The 18270-nt window shown below is 44.0% G+C and overlaps 1 protein-coding gene across 4 annotated transcripts in view; it reads right to left on the reverse strand.

The window, feature by feature from the left end:
- The window catches only part of LOC147451301 (uncharacterized), an 84864-nt gene extending 66950 nt beyond the window's left edge, over positions 1-17914 (reverse strand). For 3 of the 4 annotated variants that reach the window (XR_015189216.1, XR_015189217.1, XM_086520284.1), the window contains exons 1-2: positions 17647-17908; positions 17120-17256 (exon numbers count right to left, since the gene is read on the reverse strand). Coding sequence is in view for 2 of the 4 variants with exons in the window: in XM_086520284.1 (XP_086376410.1) it covers positions 17120-17256; positions 17647-17899 (390 nt within the window). In the remaining 2 variants the exon portion in view is untranslated. Of the gene's footprint in view, positions 1-17119; positions 17257-17646 lie in introns of all 4 variants that reach the window. The other variant, XM_086520283.1, reaches the window with a different exon arrangement.
- Positions 17915-18270: the final 356 nt, after the last annotated feature.

The following is an 18270-nucleotide window of genomic DNA, read 5'->3' on the forward strand; positions in this document are numbered from 1 at the left end:
GAAAGCCTGACACCCTAGTCACTGTAAGACCCATCTTCTCAACGCATGAATATGTTATGACACATATTTGGGCTCCGCCATCCACATAACCTTGTCCCAGATTTTATCTTTTGTGCCACACATCTACTGTTGGGCAAATGTCTAGTAGCTCATCCATTGCCAATACCTTTACTGAACCTCTCTCTGCCGCTTTCTCCATTGGGTTAACCATCCTCTTCCACTGTCGCTTTAGCTTAGGCACCATCATTAATTGGATGAGATTGCCTCGGTATGTAATTTTAGAGCATCAAAACGCCCGTGGAAGATCAATACGGTCTGGATGTGATGGCTAATTTTACTACGCCGGAATATCAAGAGTTCCGATCTGGATGAAAGGAGAAGCTAACTCCTTGATCAAAACAACCGAAAGGAGAAGGTTAACTCCTTGATCAAAAGAGCAGAAAGGAGAAGCTAACTCCTTAATAAAAAGAGCAAACTAATTGTCCCTCGGAATGTCCCTCGGAATGACCCTCGGAAATTTTTTAGCTAACTTGAGTTGTTTTGCAAATATGTTGTAATCGCGGACGATTACTCTCTTTCAAGAAGGGGAGATGTAACAAACTGCTGACGTGTCAAAGCCTAAAGAATGGAGCCAACTTACAGATGTGGCTGAGGGGCCTAAACCCTAAGAAGAACAAGTAACAGAAGAAGTCCTACCAACTTATGGGGACCTCATCCGATGGGGCCCCAAGTGACAAAGATTAAAATAAAGAAGGACCTATACACACGCGCGCGCAACTGATGACGTGGTAGATTTCCGAAAATTGCATTGGCATGATGACGTGGTAGGCTGTACGGATTTCCGCGTTTTGCGTTGGCTGATGACGTGGCAGGCTGTGCGGATTTCCGTGATTCACGTTGACAGCTTTTTTTTGGCTTTGCTTTTGGATGAGAAGCTTTTGAGTTTTGAAGGCTTTTCACTATAACTGCTTTTCAGACCAAGGGCCTTTAAATATGAGGTTAGGGCTCATTCTCTAGCATGCTTCATGGAGAAGGTGCAGAGTTGGAGTACCTGTGTTGATGCAATATAAAGAAACACCAAAAGGGACGCCAAGGTTTGGGGCCAATACTCTCTGGGGTGGAATTCCACCACTCCGTGTTGCGTGTCGTCTCTTTCTTTCAGTTCAGTTGTTATTGCAGTGCTAAAAGTCTGTTCAGTCTGTTCTTCTCTATTGGCACGAGGTGCCCGTCTTGTGACACATATCCACTAAGGATGATAGATCCACAAAGGATGACAAAAAATCCTCCCCTAGAGGTATAGAGGTTGCAACCTTAGCTTTGATTCTTGAAACATGCCTGTCCTCCCCCCTTTTTCTTCATTTTATTCTTCGAGTCTTCTAGCTGCAACTTGTTGGTGGTGCCAATGATGTCGATGTCGCCAGAGCCCTTTGTCTTGAGCTTTATTGACAAATAAGTGCAATGCTAAAAAACCATTGATGTAAAAACTAACACAGATGCAAATGCTATTGCTGATGTTGCCGATTTTCCCTCCCCATTCCTAAACTTCCCCATGGTGCCTTGGAGCGGTCTTTGCACTAGAGACTCTCCAAGGCCAATGTCTGAACTCCATACAAGTACACGATGATATTATTCTTCTCGATGATAGATGTATAAACATACATGGAAAAATATTGTGCTTGGTTGCGAATTTTGGAGTTTAATGCATACATATCAAAGTGTATTTCGTGCAAAAAAATCCTCAAAAAAAAGATTAATTGAGTGTGTCACAAATTGCCTGACGTGTCAAGCCACAAAAGTGTTGGGTCTAAAGGCCCTCTGTCACCCTTGTACATATTCTTATTCTTTGGGGTGAACCACCCCTAGCGTCATGGGTATCCTTATACAATAAAACATAACATCAAAAAAGGCGTGTGATAATTCAACACGCAACCCAACATCCCGAACATTTTCCCTCTCTCTCTCACGCTCGTTATCTACAGAAAACACCATCGCTACCATCTCTTGCTGCAAGCGCTCCCTTCAAACTGGTATTAGAGCCACAATTTACGCACGTCTTTGCATCGGGCAAGAAGCAGCAGGTCTTCTCTTTCTTCAATTTCATCTCTCTCTCTCTCTCTCTCTCTCTCTCTCTCTCTCTCTCTCTCTCTCTCTCTCTCTCTCTCTCTCTCTCTCTCTACAAATTTCAGCCTTGCGCTCTTTCTCTCTCCTCTCACCAGCCCATAGCTTCTTTCTGAAGTTTTGAGACTGTAAGAGTCTCGCTTTCGCGACACGCCAAGGATAAGCAAGCAAAATCAATTACAGAAGAAAGAGGAAATTCACATGTGGCTGAAATTTCAGCAATTTCACAACATATTGATGCTTTCCAGGTTGAAATTGCGCTTACACATTCAGAGAAATTGGGGTTTTTGCAAAAATTTCAGAAATTAGACCGTCAAAATTTGGGGCTTTTGTTGAAATTTCATTAGTTTGCAGACATTTGTGGATGCATTGCAATTTGTGACAACTTGAGCAAAGAATTTGAGTTTTGTTCTTGAGTTTTTCAAGAAATTACAAGAAAATGTAGGTTTATATGCATCCGAAAGTTTATGTTGCACACATTTATGTATTTTACATGCGGGATACTCACCATTGAGTTGCTGTATAGCTGAAAATACATTTTTGCAGCAGCTTTTAATCCATTTGCAGATTTGAGGTTGTTGCATATGCACTTTGGTTACACTGTTGAAGTGGGAGTACTCATGCAAGGATTGTATGTCTTTTGTGTGATGAAATTTCAACTTTTATTATTGAAATTCACCCTTCTTTACTGCTGTATACTTGTGGTAAAGTGCCGATAACACTGTGTTACCATCTCCTGCTCTTTTACACTGGGTATTGAGCTTGTAAGAGGCTAAAATCTCAGTTTTCAGCCTACTGTCATAAAATTACATTAGTAAATTTTTTGTCCTTATTGCACCGAAATGGCCTCTAATGCGTCTACAAGCAATTATCAAAGTCTCTCCTTGAAATCAAGAGGTTTGACAGCTCTGGCTTTGACTTGTAGAAGGATAGAATGCAAAAAATCCTATTCCTGAAAGATTGCGACAATGCACTTTTGGAAGTGAAACCTGCAGCTTTGTCAGATGATAATTGGGCTAAGCTTAACAAGAAAGCAATTGCTTACATCAAGATGGTTGTGTCTGATGATGTGCACACGGATGTTAAGCGTCTTGACACTGCTTATGCTATTTGGAAGAAATTGACAGAAACGTATGAGAATACAACTCCTGTTAATCAAGTGCATCTTATGCGTAAGCTTGTAAACATGGAGTTGGATGAGTCTAAGCCTATATCTGAACACTTGATTGCTTTCACAGGTGTCTTGAGTCAATTGTAAGACTCTAGTTTGCAGCTGTTTGGTGATAAGCTCAAGGCTATCTTCTTATTGATGACTTTGTCTGACAACTGGGAAGCCTTCGTTCTCTTTTTGAGCAACAATGCCGCTTTGACATTTGATGGTGTACGAGGTTCTATTCTCACTGAAGAGATTAAAAGAAAGGCCAGCGGTAAAAGCAGCAGGTCAGCGTATAATGAAAGAGGCACATTCGAAAAGAAGAATACTGCAAACAATAGAGGCAAGAGCAAGAGTAAGTCCCAAGATGTTACATGCTATCAATGTGGACGCAAAGGGCATAAAAAGCCCGATTGTAGGTACTACAAGCAGGAACTTGAGAGAGAGAAACAGTAGGGTAAGAAGAAGAAAGATTCTAATGATGCTAAAAGTGATGATCATGACTCTTCTTCCAAAGAAGTTGCTAAGGCAATGTTGCTTCGAGTATTGTCATTGAAGAAATTGTTGACACTAATGATACACTTGTTGTTGACTCATGTCTTCATAATAATAGTGTGGCAACCAGAGTTACCGGGGAACGCCCCCTAGTCCCCGTTCCGGCGTTCCGGGGGGCAGCTCCCTTCTCGAACGTTCCAGAACGTCCGAGAACGTCTGGACGTTCCAGGTGGTCAATGCAAACCGTTCCAGAACAGTTCCGGAACGTTCCGAAACGGCCAACGGCTACAAACAAATTTGGCAAAAATTGAAAAAATTGAGGTAGTGTTTTGGCTTCTTTTTGAAGTGTGCAAGGCCTCAAGGACTCATGAAATGCACCCCCCTCCCCCTTTCTCTCCACAAGCGAATCCTCAAGGCTCAAGCTCTCTCCCTCTCACACTCTCAAGACTCACTCTCTCAAGGCTGAAGGCTTCAAGCCTTCAAGCTCTCTTCCTCTCCCTCCCACTCTCTCAAATCTCTCCCTCTCCCTCTCACTCTCTGGAGTCTCTCCATCTCACGCTCTCAAGCTCTCTCTCTCTCTCTCTCTCTCTCTCTCTCTCTCTCTCATCATCTAGTCATAGTAAGGTTGAATGGTCTTCAAAACGAGTTTTTTGTGAGTAATAGAGTCGAAGGACTCTAATACTCCTTGTATTTCAACACAAGGAGCTAAAAAATGCACTATTTGGGTGTTTTTTATACCTCCCGTTCCGCGCCGTTCCCATTCCGGACCCCTAGCCGTTCCCCCGTTCCGCGGGGATCCCCTTGCCGTTCCCGTTCCGCGTTCCGGGTAACTATGGTGGCAACGGCCAGTGGCATGTATATCACAAAACCAGAGGTAATTGATGCATTACTTCAGCACAAGATGGTTTGCCACAATCATGGATAATAGACAATGGTGCCTCGTTTCATGTTACTCCATCTTTGGAGTCTTTTGCTTCACACACTGCAGCTAGTCTGGGTAAAGTTTACTTGGACAATAACCATGCATGTGAGATTGAGAGTGTTGGCACTATACACTTGGCGCTTAAAAATGGTCGAGAGCTGATTTTGCATCAAGAAAAGTCTACGTTCAATTAGACAGCTAGATGTCAAGGGTTCTCACACTATGTTTGGTGGTGGCTCTTGGAAAGTGCTTAAAGGCTCTATGCTAATTGTAAAGGGCAGCAAGAAGGGAACTCTTTATTACTTACATTGCAAGGCATTACCTGACAAGTTTTTAGTTATAGTTGAAGTTCACTCCCACAAGGAGCTTTGGCACAAAAGACTTGGCCATATGAGTAAAAAGGACTTGATGTTCTCCTTGTTTAGGAAACTTTGATGTAAAAGGCCTTGGCCTTGATTTTGTAATGATGGTATCTATGGAAAGCAAGTGAAGTTCTCTTATTCCTCTTGTCACAAGACAGGCACCACGTGCCAATAGAAAAGAACAGATTGAAAAACTTTAAACACTTCAAATAACAATTGAAGTGAAAAAGATGCACGACACGAGACGGGGAGTGGCAAAGTTCCACTCCAAGAGAGCACTGGCCCCAAATGCTCGCGCCCCTTTCGGTATTTCTTTATTATTGCTGATTTGCAAAGTACAACAGTCGCGGAGCACCTCCTCTGCAATCTACGCGCTAAAGAGTGCCAGAAAGGGACCCCAAGGCTCATATTTGAAGGCCCAAAGCCTAAAAGCATCAAATATGAAAAGCTGACCCAAAAAAACCCTTTCCTACAATTTCAGGATTTTCATAAAAATCCACCACGAATTGCGAAACGTCCGTACAAATGCCATGTCATCCTATTTTGTTGTCCAAAGTCTTCTGAGTGTGTTCTGCTTTATTTTTTAAGCCTTTATGTCGCTTGGGCCCCATCGAACGGAGTCCCGTAAGTTGGTGGGAACTCTTCTTTAAAAATAGGCCACTCGTCAAGACTTTGAGTGAAAAGAGACACAAGGGGAGGCTGGACAAGCCCTTCTTTCTTGGGATTCCTGTCACTCTTCAATAAAACACGATTAGGAATCGACACGCCCAAGCGAACTTGGGTTCGTGCGACCTTAACAAGCAGAAAAATTCTTGTGGTTCTTTCCTTGAGTGATACAGAACACTGGCAAAGCTCTGATACCAATGTTAGGTGCAACGGAATGATTGTTTGCGCTTTGCTCAAGATGAGTGCTCCGAACTGTGCTCAAGGTTCCTTTTAGTTCTTACGGAAGGGAGAGCCTTTCGTTCTTAATGGAAAGTGCTATGATCACAACAAAGTGAATGGACACTGCGCGTGCAAGTGAATGAGACTAAGAGATAGAGAGAGAAGAGAGATACGACACCAGTGACGACGTAAAACCCTCCTCCGAAGGCCCCACTCTCGTCGGCGAGAGTGGTTATTGCACAAAGTGGTACAATGCGGATGCAATGGACTGATGCAACTTGGGACTATGCCGATGACGACGACAGTGATGACGACGACTTTAGGGCTGAAATCTGTGGTCTTTTTACTGCTGTCCAAAAACGCTACGGGCTGAACAGTGAAATCTGCTAATCTTCTATCTGCTGAATTCTAACTCTATGTCGGTGACGATGACGATGACGACGATGCGACGACGACACGCTGAAAATGCAGATGCTGAAATCTGCGTTTTCCAGGCTGAAACTGTAAATCTTGCGGAAACTGACCGTGCGGCAAGGAACTGCTGAGGTCTGCGAGGTTCGGGACTTGATCTGCGATGTCTAACTGCTGAAAACTGAAAACGCTGGTCCTAGGGCTGATTCTGTCGCGATAGATCTGCAAAACGCTGAGGTTGCTGGCAGATGCAAAAACGCTAGGTCACTGGGGGGGTTCTGCTGAGAAGGTGCCTATTGAGCATGTGCTCCTACTGCCTCTTCTACCAGAAAGTGCTAACTTGGGTTTCCTTATATATTAACTTAGCAAAATTGCCCTACCTACTTTTGTTGGAAAGTCACTTAAAAATAACAAGTGAAAATACCAAAAATAGGGAAAATAGGCTAAATGCACTGGAAAATTCCCCTGACTGAATCTGATGGATTCTGAAGGGAATACTGATGATCATGTTGTGTGCAACCGGAGGATATGCATCTATACTAAGTGACTGGGCATGAACGGTCTACGAATAGACTCACAAAAGTACCAGATCACTTCTAATCTAGACTGACTGGACTAACGGGAACCCTGTTATGGTGTAGCTTGTCCACGGACACATAGGGCTGGATGTGTCACGTGACACTGCTTCACTAAGGGTTGCACATAGAGTGTGCCCCTTCCCTGCACCCTTTCCACACACTCATGTGCTGCAATTCTTTACGCTGGCCCTGAAAGTTGCTTGCGCTGAAATTCCCCAAACAATTGAAGCGATGGCTGAGTCAATCGCTGGGCTGAAACGCTGGAGTGTTTTTACGTCAAAGAGACAGCAACACAAGTCAATTTATTTATATATAAAAACTTCACTCTTAATGTTTTAAGTGGCCAGCCAAACTTGACCGGCCTGCCCCAAAATCACATAAAATAATCACTTGTGCACCTTATGGGTTAATAACAGCAGCGTACAAGAATTTTTTTTTTAAAAACAAACAAACCCAGCGATGCCAAAGTCTCACGCTGCCCCACCTCTCCGCCCCTCCAGCATTGGATCTTTGCTTCTCTCCTTCGCACAGTCAGAACTGCACCCATGGCTGATAAGGAATTCCATGTACCCAACCCTTATCTTTCATATATAGATGAAGATCCCAAAGAAGCCGTACCTGCGAATCCTCTCCCTATAACGGAGCTTCCGCAAGTGCTCCCGTCCCAGAACCTGTTCACAGAACCTGCTCCCGCACCTGTTCGTTATTCCCTTTGAGGCGTAACCATGCCGAATTCTCAGGACGGAGGTGGTCAATCTAACGATGCCCTTACTCTTATCAAGGAGCAGATGACCACACTTTCCATAAGCCTCGCATCACTTCACACTCGCTTGGATGAGATGCACACGGAAAACACTTCTCGAATCGACCTGCTGTTTCTCGGACTACTAATGCAGCATCTTCAACACATTCTTCCGAAGCTTCAGTGGATGAACCAAACGAACCAGATCCAACTGAAGAGGTAGACAATCGCGAACTTCAATTACTTTATAAAAATTTTAATGCTGCACAGAAGAAGAAGCTTGATATTAAAATGCCAGAACCGTACAATGGTCGCCGCGACAAGCGCGTGCTGGACCAATGGCTGTTCAAAATGGAGGTTTACTTATCAAACACAGACTTGGTTGAGAGTAAAAAAAGCTGCACTTGCTAGTTCTCTGCTCAACGACAGCATTTCTTTGGTGGCAACGACGGGTTGCTGATGGTAAACACACACCTTCTTGGGATAAATTCCGACGTGCTATTCGCAAGGCGTTCGAACCTGCCAATGCGGATTTTCATGCCCGGTCCTCTCTTCGCCGCCTCAGCCAGACAGGTTCCTTGGCCACGTACATGACAGAGTTCCAAAGACTAACTCTGGAGATAGAGACCCTTAGTCCCTCTGATAAACTTCACAGCTTTATCAACGGACTCGAACCCAACCTGAAGGACGATGTGCACAAATACAACCCTACCACGTTGGATGCTGCAATTGCCTATGTGGAGCGTCTTGGCGATAATCGACGCCCTACACGGAATTTTCTCCCTGGTAACAGATCTTCAATAGCGCTCGCTTTTCACAGCACAATCGCAGAGACAACTATAGCCAAAGTCAGCAACATCAGTCTCAGTTCAGACAGCAAGCAACGCAACCTTATTTAACTTCAAGGTTCTATTCTTAAGATCGACAATCTAAAAGCAGATCTTTTTCACATGTTCCTCCACTTGATCGTGGTAAAGGACGTGATTTTTCTCAAGATCGGCAATCCAATACTCAGCAAGGCTCTTCGTCAAATGGATCTTCGACTTCAAAGAAGAAAGGATTATGTACAATTTGCAGTGGTGACCATAGATGGTATCAATGTCCAAAGAGACCAAATCCGTCTAATTTGAAAAGAAATTCCAACGCGGAAACATCATCGAATTTTGAACGACTAGATTCTGCTAAGGATAAAGGAAAATCTGTGGTCAATACGATTCGTGTCTCACAGGATACGAGTATTCTTATGAAGCATGCTCAGTGCAATTCTTTAGTTTTGGAGCCTCTCTCAAAGCAAGTTTTGAGCCTTCTTGGAACACTCAATGGTCGCTCCATCAATATTTTGGTGGACAGCGGATGCTCGAATAATTTCGTCAGTACTCAGATAGTTCAACAGCTTGACTTACCAACTCAGAAGACATCTCACTTATATGATGTGGAATTAGCAAATGGATCAATTTTGACTTGTGATCAGACAATTCGACAGTTGCAGTTCGAGATTCAAACATATGCAGATCAATTGGATTTTGAAGTCATGCCTTTATCTTATTACGACATGGTTCTTAGTCAACATTGGTTATTTCAATATGATCCAGCAATTAGCTTTCGAGGACATACTATCAATTTGTTCAAAGATGGACGTGAATTGACTTTACACGGGCTTTCTCATGCGGAAGAGTACTTCAAGCCTCACGTGTACTAGTCAAGCGACATGATACAGTGGATTATGAAGAGAATATGATTCCCGATGCAAATGCAGATATTATTATTGATGAATTTTTTAATTCATTAACTTCTCCTGAATCAATTGATGAAGACAAAGATAAAGATATAGTTGCAGATTCCGCGTCTGAAGACGACTATGCATTCTTTGATTCTTTACTGGACGATGATATGCCAATTACAAGTCATGAAATTACAGTTTTTGAAGATGATTCTGAAGAATTTTGGGATTCATTATTGGAAGATGATTACAGTCTCAAGCCAAAATCCTCTCTAGTGATTCATAAAGTTGAAGTTACCCCATCTGAAGAGTACCTTGAGAAGATTTCCTCTTCCCCAAATATTTCACAGTTATTGGAAGATTTTGAACTAGAAGGCTTACATCACACGAAAGATTTTGAAGATCAACCTCCCAGATTCCTCTAAAAAGTCTTTGAACAATGCAATGATATGGGACTTAGCAGTCAAAGAAAAAAGGTTTCGCAAGAAGCAAAGGTTCAAGACAAAGGTTTCCAATAACTCAAACATTGAAGATTTTTGAAGATTCAATGCTTTTCCAAAGTTCTATTAACATCAGAAGTCGTTTCTTTGACACGGGCTCTCATTTTAAATGGGAGGGAATGTCACGATTGTGACTATGTTAACAGCAATACATCTACTCCTAGTTGCAAATACGCGAAGTGCCATGCCAAGGAGGACCCCTGCGCTTGGATGGTCACACCCCTTCGCCCAAGAGACGTGTCTCTTAGCCAAAAGCCACTCTCCTTCGATGACTGGTCACACCCCTTCGCTCTACGGGTGCGACTCTTCGCCCAATGGTTGCAGCTCTTCGCCGAAAGGATGTGTCTTTACGTCTAAAGTCATGTCTCTTCACCAAGAGACGTGTCTTTTCATTTGTGTCTATTCGTCTCCTATATAAGGAGCCCTTGTATCACACATTCAAGCAATCAAACACAGTCTTCTAAGTCTTGTCTCGAGTACAATTCAAGTTTCTTAAGCCTTAATCATGAGTTTAAGTACTTAATTGAGGATTAGTACCTAGAATCCTTACACCTAGACAGTGGTACAAAAAGTTTGATACTTTCATGCTTAACCATGGGTTCAAACGCAGTCATCCACATCACTGCCTTTACATTGAAAAGGCTCTTGATGGTAGTCTTATTGTGCTTGTCCTATATGTGGATGATATGCTGATTGCAGGCAAGCATAAGGAAACTTTCAATGCTTTGAAAAAGGAGTTAAATTCAGCTTTCTCTTTGAAAGATTTGGGTACAGCTGAACATATTTTGGGTACGCGTATTGAAAGGGATAGAAAGAAACGTCTTTTATTCCTTTCTAAAGACAAGTACATCAAGAAAGTGCTCGAGAGATTTAATACGGCTGATGCTAAGCCTCTTGGTGTGTCCTTACCTCCACACACAAAGCTTAGCAAGCATGATTGCGCAAAAGATGATGCAAATGCCCATGCTATGAAAGGTATTCCTTATGCATTAGCCTGTGGTTCTTTGATGTATGTCATGGTTGCTACGCAACAGCATATTGCAAGTTTATGTCTTACCATGGCAAACCACATTGGCAGGAAGTGAAGAGCATTTTCAAGTACTTACAAGGTACATAGGACACATGCATATGTTATGGAAAGGGTACATTGTCTGTGCGGGGATTCTCTGATTTGGACATGGCAGGTGATCTTGACACTTGGAAATCTACCAATGGTTAAGTCTTTACATTAGCTAGTGGAGCTATTTCTTGGTGTTCAAGATTGCAAAAGATTGTTGCATTGAGCATTACAAAGACTGAATATAATTCAGTCACAGAGGCTTCAAAGGAAGCCATTTGACTTGGCCGTCTTGTGAGGACTTTTGGTCTTCCAACTCATGCTCCAGTGCTTGGTTATGATAGTCAAAGTGTTGTATGACAGGCTAACAATGCCATGTTCCATGCTCATACCAAACACATTGATGTGAGGTACCATTTTATACGCCAAGTACTGGATGATGGCCTTGTCACACTGACAAAGGCAAAACAAAGGATAACCCCACAAATGTTCTCACTAAGTGTCCTGCTAAGACACCACATCAGCATTGCTTACACTTAGTGGGAGTTACTTAAAGGTACCACATCGGGCCTTCGAGTGGGAGGTTGTTGGGTCTAAAGGCCCTCTGGCAACCCTTGTACATATTCTTATTCTTTGGGTGTGAACCAACCCTAGGGTCATTTAAGTGACCCTAACACTTGTACACTTATACAATAAAACATAACATCAAAAAAGGCATGTGATAATTCAACGCGCAACCCAACACTGCGTACGTTTTCCCTCTCTCTCTCACGCTAGTTATTTGTAGAAAACACCATCGCTACCATCTCCTCCTGCAAGCGCTCCCTTCAAGAAGAATGGAGCCAACCTTCATATCCCGGTCGAGGGAAATCCCGCATTTTATGTTGACATGCTGACGTGGCAATTGTATGGACGCCCGGATTTCGCGCTGACAAGTGCTGACGTGATGGTGTACGGATTTCCGCGTTTTGTGCAAACAGGTGCTAACGTGGCACTATACGGATTTTTGTATATGCGCTAGCAACTTTTGGACAAGATGTTTTCGGACCAGTTGCTTTTGAGTTTGAAAGATTTTCATGTAACTCCATTTTATGGCCAAGGGCCTTTAAATATGAGCCAAGGGCTCGTTCTCTCGCGTGCTTCTTGGAGAAGGTGCAGAGGATTGAGTATCGACGTTGTACAGAGATCAAGTAAAATAAAGAAATACCGAAAGGGGCGCCGAGGTTTGGGGCCAGTACTCTCTGGGGTGGAATTCCGCCACTCCGTGTCCCGTGTGCTCTCTCTCTTTCAGTTCAGTTGTTATTGGAGTGCTAAAAGTATGTTCAGTCTGCTCTTTTCCGATGGCACGCGGTGCCCATCTTGTTCAGTGGTAACAGAGCATCAGGCGTGTGCTTTTCTGAAATCATACCGGTCCTACAAAAGAGAAGACAGAGAAAACCGGCGCTTCCCAAGGCTACTGGAATTTTATTTGAAGAATCTTCGTGCTCCGACCCCGGACTTATTAGGCACTCCCACCCTTACTTCATTGCGCATCAAGCGCGCTCCCGTCTTCATCGCTCTCTCTTACAGGGCATAAGCCATAAAGATCACTTGCACGAGAAAAATCCAAGATTTGTTTTGAGCTGCTTGTTTTTTCAGATACAGTGCCATGCAGTGGTGGAAGTCTATAGCTACCAAGCCGCACACTCCAAGAATTGGCAAGCTTTCAAGAAAATTTTTGCCCGAAGTTATATGGTTTCTGACATCTTCCCTCAGAGTGCAACTTCTAGCAGAGTGGGGTATCTTGAAATGCTTGCCATGGAAACCCTAGCAGATTATAACTTGAAATTTCTCGACATCTCTCAGTAGGTGCCTCTTCTCGAGCTGATAACCTTGGAGGTCCGGTGTGACTGCTATGTCTTGGGGCTACCATCACCACCAAAGGAACATTATCTATCTAAGAGTTGATGGACCATGCTGTGGTCGGCTACGACCTTATGGAAGGAATCTAACCCTAATTTTTGGTGCAGGTTTCAGGATGAAAAGTCAGTCGACTTTTCGAGCTTAACTGATGTCGAGATTGCCTTTTAAGTTTAAGTTCTGTTTGAACTTGTTTGGTGACCATGTTAGGATTGTTTGAAATAGATAGTATCTATTTTGAACCTGTCTTGGTGCCGATTTGAAATGTTTGACTCTAGTTTTAATAGTAGTCAATGATTGGTGATTATACTGCCGGGTCGAGTAGTGAGAAATGTTGTTTTGGTATTGTTTGAACCTTGGAACGACGCAGAAGGGATATCTAGAGAGCATTTCGTTGTATGCTAGAAAACCTCCAAACAACGCAGACGGGATATCTAGGGAGCGTTTGGTTGTATGCTTGAACCTCCAAGCAACCTAGGCTGCGGTTTAGGGAGCGTTTGGTTAAACTAGTCCTCTGAACTCATAGCCCGGACCTTTTTAGGTTATTTGCAGGAGGAGTGATGAGGGAGTCGTTGAATCTCTGTGTCACAAACTGATGACGTGGCATGTCCAACTTATGGACCTTTGACGAGGGGCTTAGGTGCCATTAATAATAAGCAAAGAGCATGATGACATGGTTGCTATACGGACTACCGTAAAATGCACTCGCTGCTGACGTGGCAAAATTGTATCAATTTCCACGATTTCTTCAATTTCCACAATTTCCGTTGGCTGCTTTTGGCAACGCTAGCTTTTGGGAGACATTGCTTTTGAAGTTTAGTTCTTTTAGGGCTCTTCTTTTAGCAACCCTTGTAAAACCTTTATAAGTGACCCAAATGGACTCATTTCTCAGAGTATCTGGACACAGAGTCTGAGAGCGAGCACCCGCGGACCAGTTGTATTTTGCTCAAAGATTAATATAAAAAGAAATACCGACAAGGGCGCCAGTCTTTGGGGCCAATACCTCTGGGCACGGAAATACGACGAGCCGTGTCGTCTCGAATTGAACTGTGATTTTAAAGTTGTGATGTATTTTAAGTAATTCTCTCTGGTGTCGCGACAGATTCTAGACTTGGGGTGTTCAAGTTTGTGACGGTGGTATCAGAGCATCAGGCATGTGCTTTTCTCAAAGCACACCAGTCCTATCAAAGAGGAGACAGAGCACTTGGGCACAATTTTTGGAAATTGATATTGAAGAATTGATTTTGAAGTATCTTTGGGACTTGACCCAAGACTTATTAGCCACTCCCACCCTCCAGTCATCGTCTGAGATTTAGAATGAATTTTTCTTTTTCTGTGATTGATTTGTCATGTGATGTCCTGTGCTGTCGTATGATGTCTTGTGATGTCTTGTGATGTGATTGTCGTCTTTGTACAAGTGCTAGATGTGTCGTGTCTAGTGCGTCGGTACTTAAGAGTCAGTGTCTATTGAATTGGTTTATGGCCTCTATCTATTTTGCATGTGTAATCGAGGGCGATTACAATTCTTTCAAAAGAGGGGTATGTCACAAACTGATGACGTGGCATGTCCAACTTGTGGACCTTTACAGAGGAGCCTAGGTGCCATTAATAAGAAGCGAAGAGCATGCTGACGTGGTTGTTGTACGAACTGTCGTAAAACGCACTAGCTGCTGATGTGGCAAACTGTATCGATGTCCGCGATTTCTTCGATTTCCGTGGGCTGCTTTTGGCAGCGCTAGCTTTTGGAAATTGGGAGACATGGCTTTTGAAGTTTAATGCTTTTGAGGCTCTGCTTCTAGCAACCCTTGTAAAACCTTTATAAGTGACTTAAGGGGGCTCACTTCTCAGAGCATCTGGACGCAAAGTCTGAGAGCGAGCACCCGCGGGCCGGTTGCTTTTGTACTTTGCTCAAAGATTAATATAAAAAGAAATACCGAAAGGGGCGCCAGTCTTACTACGCCGGGCCGTGTCGTCTCAAATTGAACCGTGATTTTAAAGTTGTGAAGTATTTTAAGTGATGCTCTCTGGTGTCGCAACAGATTCTAGACTTGGGGTGTCCATGTTTGTCACAATCTCTCGGCCCGGACCTTGTTAGGTTATGCGGGAGAAGTGTTCATCAGCGACTTAATGTTTCTATGTCTTCTAGCATGCATATGTGAGCAATTGTGTTGCATTGTGATGTGCCAACCACTAAATATTCCTTATTGGATGAGATACTTCTGGGAAGTCAACGACCCAAGATATCAAGAGTTCCAATCTGACAATGAGACTCCTTATTAAAAGAGATTCTTCTGGGAAGTCAACGACCCAAGAAATCAAGAGCTCTGATTTGGAATGAGAAAACTGATTGTCCCTCGGACTGACTCTCGAAAATTTTTGAGCTAGCTTGAGTTGTTTTGCAGATATGCTATAATCGTAGACGATTACTTTCTTTCAAGAAGGGGGGAATGTCACAAATTGTTGATGTGTCAAGCCACTGAAGAACAGAGCCAACCTTCAGATCCCGGTCGAGGGGACTAAACCCTAAAAAGAAGCAGCAGGAGAATTGCATAAAGATTGATTACGTGGCAGAGCTGTACAGAATCCCGCATTTTATGATGACATGCTGACGTGGCAACTGTATGGACATCCGGATTTTGCACAGACAGGTGCTGACGTGGAAGTGTACGGATTTTCGTAATTTGCGTTGACAGGTGCTAACGTGGCACTATACGGATTTCTGTAATTTGCGCTGGCAACTTTTGGACAAGATGCTTTTAGACCAATTGCTTCTAAGTTTGAAAGATTTTCATGTAACTACTTTTTATGGTCAAGGGCCTTTAAAGATGAGCCAAGGGCTCATTCTCTGGCATGCTTCCTGGAGAAGGTGCAGAGAATGGAGTATCGGCGTTGTACAGAGTTCAAGTAATATAAAGAAATACCGAAAGGGACGCCAAGGTTTGGGGCCAGAACTCTCTAGGGTGGAATTCCGCCACTCCGTGTCGCGTGTGCTCTCTCTCTCTTGTAGTTCAGTTGTTATTGAAGTGCTAAAAGTTTGTTCAGTCTGTTCTTTTCTGTTGGCACGTGGTGCGTGTGAAGTCACTCTTCTCTCACAAGAAGCACCCCTTCACAACTATCAAAACTCCAAACTACAATGAAGAGGAACCCTTTGAAGCTCGAAAAATTCTTTTGAACGCTCGATGGGGAGCTTGCCTTTGCTTTAATCTTTGGTGTTGTTTGATCTTCTATTGTTGGCTAGCTATGGGAGCATGCCCTTAACAAGTGGTTCTATTGATGATGCAGGTAGGAACACCCTTCAATCTTAAAACCTTTGCCCCGTGGGAAGGCGGGTTTGCTAACGGTCAATGGTGTGTGACTGCACCGTGGGAATGGCTCCTCCAAGTGGGTAGATCCCTGCAGGCCTTAGCCGCGGGATGGGGTGCTTACGGAGCCGAGCAGCACAGGCAGGCGGGGGCAGTATATGCCGGGCAACGCGGGCCAACGGGCAACCCTTCGGGCAGGCGGGAGCAGCAGGCACCCTGTTGGCTTCAAAAAAGAAAAAAAAAACTTTTGCGCGTGCTCAGCCGCCTACTGCCCCGCCGTTACAATTCAATGGAGTTTACAACCACGCTTAAGTCCGGCCAGGTTCCCCCACTTAAAATGGGCGCACGTGCACGCGCACGCGCGTGTGTGTGTGTGTGTGTGTGTGTGTGTGTGTGTGTGTGTGTGAGAGAGAGAGAGAGAGAGAGAGAGAGAGAGAGAGAGAGAACATGGAGGGAGAGAGTGGACAAGCCTTGCAAGGGCAACTCTACAATCACAAGAGAGGTACAAGGCCTTGTACAACACATGCCAGACTAGGGGCACCCCCTGTCCCCTACATAGGGGTCCAAGGAAAAGGCTTGACCCACATCTCAAACCCCATTACCTATAAAATGTGAGATAAATGAAAAGTCGGGTCAAAAATTGGACACCCAACACAACGGCCAACAAATGGTCAACTTGAACAAAATCTAGAAAACCCTACACATCATAGAATCTAGAAAAGCCTCACAAGGCCGTGCACAGCCACAAAGAAGCCCTCACTCACTAGAACCAGACCCGGAAACCCAAGAGATGACCTCCAAAAATCTAACACGGGCATGGAGGGTAGCAACATGGAGTGGTGAGGACTAGGGTCTTAGAGGGGAGGGTTCGATGTGTGTGTGTGTGTGTGTGTGTGCGCGTGCGCGCGCGTGTGTGCGCATCCTTATCTTTCACCCAACTTGATGTGCTTATAAGTTTTTTTGTGGGTGACATACCTGCACTTTGACAACTGTGTTTGGGGGCATAAGAGCCGTAGGCTTTCTTCCCTCGTTTGGCCAAGATTGATTCGAAGCATTCACGTAGCGCATAAATTCTGCTACAAGAGTATCTCTCTCGGGCTCATCTATGGCATCTGCTCCATGATGACACATGACCACCACCAGCCACAAAGATTAAACCAATGAAAAGCGTTCTAACAATTTAGAGGCAGAAGCGTGTGGACGCACAGCACACAAACCATTCTCAGAAAACAACCTTTCTTCGCCACATTGTGGATGTGAAAAACAACGGTAGCAAGGCGATTCAAATAAAACCATGTTGAGACATCTTGTAATGTCAGCATTGACGCACAAAGCAAGCAAATGAATTTCAGCTTGGGAAAACAAGCCATCACGAGGAATTACATGCATAGGGGTGAGTGCTAAAGAGAGTATATGGAATCTGCGCTTCTGCACACAGCGTATGAAAGAGAACACACACACACACACAATTCTATTTCAAAGCTTGGAACATAAAAAATGACCTGTGCTGGCCCGAACCCGTAGAATGGGCGCGCTTCGCCGTGCCGAGAAGACAGCGCCCACCTGACGGCTCCACGCTTTTCGACTAACATTCGCAGTATTGAGGGAATTGCGAGCGGGAGCTGTAGCTGCTTGCGGTGGTGAAGTGCAGAGAGCCATCGATGATGGAACCTTAAGAGCGCCTGCACATAGGCCTTCCAAAATGGAGGGCTTCCGAATTGGAAGGCTGACCTTTTGAAGGTTGTGCATTCTCATAGGTGTTCATTGATCTCCTAGCAGGTAGATAGGTGGGGTCCAATCATCTCCTAGCAGGTGGATAGGTGGGGTCCTATCGGAGCTGCCAAATGAGGACAAAAAGAAAACTTTTGATAGGAGTTGACTTGCTCCAAGGTGTGCCACTGAACTATTTGACACCACTTTGTCAGGTGGGATTATTTCCAAGAATAAAAAGATTTCGACCGGTTTGCCCCAATGATTTTGAACCCACCACCTCCCACACTAGAGACATCAGAGCTCCCATTAAGCTATCGTGCGCAACTTGAAAAAAGGGTGAGAATACAGTATGATATGTCAAAAGTGACGGGGTGCGGATCATACGGTGTTCACTTGAAGATCACTTTGGAATG

The sequence above is a fragment of the Adiantum capillus-veneris genome, chromosome 9 (genome assembly GCF_014529385.1).
Source record: "Adiantum capillus-veneris isolate H3 chromosome 9, ASM1452938v2, whole genome shotgun sequence".
NCBI classification, from domain to species: domain Eukaryota; kingdom Viridiplantae; phylum Streptophyta; class Polypodiopsida; order Polypodiales; family Pteridaceae; genus Adiantum; species Adiantum capillus-veneris.